Genomic DNA, 5,135 nt, shown 5'->3' on the forward strand with positions numbered 1-5,135 from the left:
TTTTTCTGCTTTACACTGGAAGACCGTGGAGGCATGTAGGCATCAATCATCACAAACTCTGCTGCCGAGCATCATTCAAGAAAATTCTTCGTCACAATTCTGAAACTTCAAAGAATGGAGGGAATACTTCCAAATTCTCTACCAGAATAATCTGTTGGCATGGACACGCGCTTCCAAACCAACAGCCAGCCACCCTACGGGAGAATATCAGGTCATACAAGCACGCAAATGCTCCCATGAGACCAATTTAAAAAATTCAAGTCTAGATGTGTCAACAAATATCATAAAATGTCATGAATGTTCACAATATATGTGTCTACGAGCCCTTAATATTCAGATCACAATTTAAAATACACATTGAAAAACAAAAAAGACAAATTCAGATGTGAATTGTGTCATTTTTACACTATTCATGCTTTTGTCTTTATTGACACTATTTATGTTGGATTTGTCATTTTTGTTTCTTTTTGTGAAACAAAATAATCTTTGGCTGTATCAGATGCTTTTTTTTCGGGGAAGCATCAGATGCTTTTTCAGAGGGATAAATCTCACAACGGACCTGGGTTATCAGTGAACCAAAGCACGCGCCAAATGACAAAAACACCCTCGGGAGTTAGGACTCTTGTAGTACAAGTAAAAATATATGAACATTCTGATTTTCCTGGGATAGCTCACGAGTATAGCACTGCTAGTGCACATGTTTTGCTTTCTACTCTCTCTGTAAAGAAATATAATACTTTTTCTAAAAAAGTCTTATATTTTTTTACAGAGTATATTTGAAGGACACTTATCACGGCAGCTATTTAATTGCATGGAAGCATCGGCGAAAAGGAAACACCGATTATTGGTTGGGGATCGACTTCTTCCAAGCAACGCACGCGATGATTAGGACATCTTGTCTACGTCGGTTTGGTTCCACTCAACCACCACGTTGCCCGCCCCTGTTCAATCGAGGTAGCACATACGTGCCGTGTATGTTTTGCACATTTCATGCTGATTGTAGTTTAATAATTTGATAATTAATCAAGCATCACAGGAGTATATACTCTTTAAATAAAACTTCAGGAGCATATACTCCATATACAAGTTAGATAAACCTGGCATATATATACTACTCCCTCCGTCCATAATGTAAGACGTTTTTTCACACCAGTGTAGTGTCAAAAAGCGTCTTACATTATGGGACGGAGGGAGTACATGCCTGATGAGCGACAAACAAGGTGTCATCTCGCATCTGTGTGACAAATGATCCGGCATATATACAGAAGTGCACTAAGAAGTTGTGGATACCTACGGTGCTAATCTTTTAGTTTAGTTCAGTGCGGTTCCCACTGAGGCGTGACTAATTTAGAAAGAACAATATGCATGCCTAGAGCTGCTTCCGGGAAGGTTCCGAGGCTCACTTCGGTTTGAAGACCTATATAGTTTGATTCTATACAGCCGAGCCACACCTAAAATTAGTAGTCCCCATAGTAGTTTATTAATCCAAATGGGAAAAGGGACGAGCTTTGTCTAGTTTAAACTTTTCCTGTGGACCACCACCATTTCAATTCATTCTTGTATAAATATGCACTGCTTAGGCTAGCCATAGTGGAAGTAACATAGATAGTAACTTAACACAACCCAAGACAATTTTACTTATGTGGCAAGTATTTAATGAGGAAAGAGGTGCTTGTGGTAACATAACATAGCGCTTCCCGAGGCAAAATGAGCCTATGAGATAATAAATGAAGCAATCTATGATACTACTCTATGTTACTTTGCACTATGAAGGTAATACATATGCATGACACTAGTCTAAGTTATACTCCCTACTGTGACCAGCCTTATTGTTGGGTGTGGAGAAATGGTAAAACCATTGATGTCCTGTTTCCAACTTTTAGGGCAGCTTCCACAAGAAAGTTAGAGCAAGCTAGTTTTGGATGTACTCCTACATGTAGCAAGTCTTTGTCAAAGTGGGGAAGAGAGGATTGACGTGAGTAACAAGTTGTGGCTTGACCTACTTATGATGTACTAGTTGAAGAAGTTGCTATCCCAAGTACATTATATTATCCCCGAACACCATTCAAACGATAGATTTCATGGATACTCACGGCCAATTAGTATACACACGTACACACATGTAAGGTTTCTTTGTGAACAAGTGTAGAAATTTGCAAGATTACCGCTACAAATCATGGTTGATTAAATTTGTCTTCTTTACACACGTCTATATGCTTTGTCTATGTCCATGGTAATCCGCGGCCATGTGTTTTCCTCTTTCGCCTTTATACGAGAACCACAAACACGAATTTTCTTGTCTTCCACATCTTACTTTTTTGCTTCACCATCGCTCGATGCTCCTGTAAGCCTCCTTCTCCGTCAAGGATTAATAGTCCGATATGTACTATGTTATATTTACATTTGTGCCATCCCATGTCATTGACTTAGCGACCTAGAGTTGTCGATGCAACCATTTCACTCAGCCAATGTCTAGGTACATCCACACATTCATTTCATCTGGTCGTAGGGCCCTTTCTGCCAGAGCGAAATGGACAGATTGAATAAAGATCACTGCCGCAGCAGATTTGGCCGCATAAAACCATGACAACTATAGACAAGACAACTAGTGATGCATGTCGACCGAATCATACTCCTACTTTAAATGTAAACTGCAAGATCGCACTAAGCAACACCGATTATTATTTGGGGATCGACTTCTTCCAAGCAACGCATGCGATGATTAGGACATCTTGTCTACGTCAGTTTGGTTCCACCCAACCACCATGTTGCCCGCCCCTGCTCAATCGAGGTAGCACATTTTGCACATTTCATGCTGATTGTAGTTCCACCCAACAAAAAAAATGTGCTGATACACCTCTCCTTTTCTTTTTCTTTCTTCATTTTATTAATTATATTTATATACATACTTTAAAAGTTACTTACTCAATTAAAAAAATAACCACAGATTAAAAAATGTGCATACATTGTAAAAAAATGTTTGAACTACTTATGAAAAATGTCGATAGCATTAAGAAAAAATGTGCATGAAATTTAATAAATGTTCATGCTTTTTAAAAAAACGTTTGTGAAATTTTAGAAAACGTATATACAATGTAAATAAATGTTTGCAGAATTTTCGAAAAACCAACTTCTAGACATAATAAACAAATAACTTCTAGACAACCTATTTGTTTATGTATATGCTGAAAATCAACTTCTAGACAACATATTTATTTATGTATATGCTCAAAATCAACTTGTAAATAATAACTCTGCGAAAAAGTTATTTTGTATATGCTCAAAATCAACTTCTAGAAAACCTATATACTTCTAGACAATCAAATTGGCATAATTTAATTAGGAACTACGTATGAATGATTGTCTAGAAGTTGATATACAGGTTGTGTTTCTTACAATCTTGTGTACCATGCACATACATATTTTCAGTAAAAAGTCATAATTTTGAAATTTTGGCTCTGTTTCTCCAAAGGGAATATATGCTTCTCAATAGAAATCTCTTCCTAAGTACAGAGTTTATCGTATTTCCAACTTGCACATATCAAGGATAGCCGGGGAATATTTTGCTCACAAGGGGCGGTTTAAACGCACAAGTGTTGATTGCCTTCTTTATTCAAGTCGGCGGTCCAATCTCATAGCAAAATTTCTTATCCGACAAATTCCTTCTTCAAAGAAGCTACGAGAATACATGGCTCCACTTCATCATTGCTCTTGCGCTTCCTACTAGAAGAGGGTGCTTCGTGTTGATTTTGAGCATCTGTAATGGCAAGATAAAATGGTAAACACACAGTTTTGCTGACAATTCAATCAGTATCAAAAGATGCAGTCTATCACGACAGTTCCTAGTGCCAGAAGGTGGTATTGTCAGATGCCAGTTCAGTAGGATAGAGAAGCACTAAAGTTACTACTAGTAAAATTTCAGTTTCATCAAATATGATATGTTATGGTGATTGTGATACATGAGATCCCAGGGCCAGCACTCCTGATGGAAGTCATGGACATGAGCATGTTCTCTGCAACAACAGGTGACAAGCAAAAGAAACTGCAAGTTCATTCATACCTCCGCAAGCATATGTTTGGGGTGTGGTGGGTCGATCACACGGAGAAGTAGGCACCAACGCAGCAGGTGGCCATGGCATTTGGAAAGGGTATACGCCATGGTTCGATGACAACGGAACTTATCCATGAGGCTCAGGTCCTTGAGATCAATGACAAAGTGAGAAAATTTGCAACTCATACAGTAAACAATTGCCAGCCCAGCAGCCACCATATGAACGCCGAACCGCCGGTTGAAGCTGTCCAGCCAGCCGATATGGCTTTGCTTCTCCAACTCCCACGCATGCCCGCCACCGCCGTCCTTCTTCTTGAGTAGCCACACTTGCAGCGTAGTCCTGCCGACCATAAGCAAAAGGCAACACACACCGGCCTCGGTGTCTCCGATGGCGTATGCTCCCGGCGGCATCATCGTGTGCGTCGTTATTGTAACTGGCAGAGGGACGATGGAGAATGCCATGGTGCTGGTGTCGAGCAGGAGCGAGGAGTTCCGGTCATATCTCCAGAAGATGAGCCCGGCCGCAGCAGCGAGCATCGGTCACATGCTCTGCGCATGTGCAGGCATGCGGATGCCGTCCACCCACGGGTGGATGCGCCACTCGGCCGTGCGGGAGGCGTACTCCATGCCGCGCAACCTTTGGCCCTCTCGCTGCACGGTGACCACGCGGAATTCTCCATGGCCGTCCAGCAAGCAGTCCCATATGTACTCCGCTGCTCCGGGTGGTAGTACTGGGAGGAGTGGTTCGTCGTTCCGTGGACGGGGCACGGCGACGTGCCGGTGGGAGACGGGGTCGTAGAGGGAGATGGAGTCGCCTCTGCAGAGGAGGAGGCACCCGTTGCGGCAGTCCCGGAAGCGCCACGCCGTCTCGTCCTCGAGGCGGGTGAGCAGGAAGTCGCCCCCGCGCGCGGCGGCTACGAGGTCCGGGTCGGAGCGGACGGCGGCCGCGGGGTGGAAGATGGGGAGCTGCTGGAGGTCTGGCTGCGAGGCGAAGAGGCCGAGGATGGGTGACCGGGGGTGGAGCTCGCGAAAGCGGCGCAGGAAGGGGGAGCTTGAGGCTATGTCGCGCCAGCGGCGTGAGGCG

The 5,135-nt window shown here is 43.0% G+C and overlaps 1 protein-coding gene across 1 annotated transcript; it reads right to left on the reverse strand.

Moving 5' to 3' along the window:
• Window positions 1-3,415: 3,415 nt before the first annotated feature.
• On the reverse strand, window positions 3,416-4,762 carry LOC123086164 (uncharacterized). The gene is made up of 2 exons (XM_044507884.1): window positions 4,061-4,762; window positions 3,416-3,757 (listed from the first exon to the last, which is right to left on the reverse strand). Exons 1-2 carry the CDS (start codon window positions 4,586-4,588, stop codon window positions 3,677-3,679), a joined length of 609 nt encoding a protein of 202 aa, XP_044363819.1. The 5' UTR covers window positions 4,589-4,762; the 3' UTR covers window positions 3,416-3,676.
• Between the last annotated feature and the right edge of the window lie 373 nt (window positions 4,763-5,135).

The sequence above is a fragment of the Triticum aestivum genome, chromosome 1B, assembly GCF_018294505.1.
Source record: "Triticum aestivum cultivar Chinese Spring chromosome 1B, IWGSC CS RefSeq v2.1, whole genome shotgun sequence".
NCBI lineage: Eukaryota > Viridiplantae > Streptophyta > Magnoliopsida > Poales > Poaceae > Triticum > Triticum aestivum.

What these genes read in the sequence shown, in the direction of transcription:
- LOC123086164 (XM_044507884.1), bottom strand. Translation starts at nt 4,588, where the DNA reads ATGCTCGCTGCTGCGGCCGGGCTCATCTTCTGGAGATATGACCGGAAC. An exon ending in CCAAACATATGCTTGCGGAG is followed by an intron (nt 3,758 to 4,060) that starts GTATGAATGAAC and finishes TTGCCATTACAG; the next exon opens with ATGCTCAAAATCAACACGAA.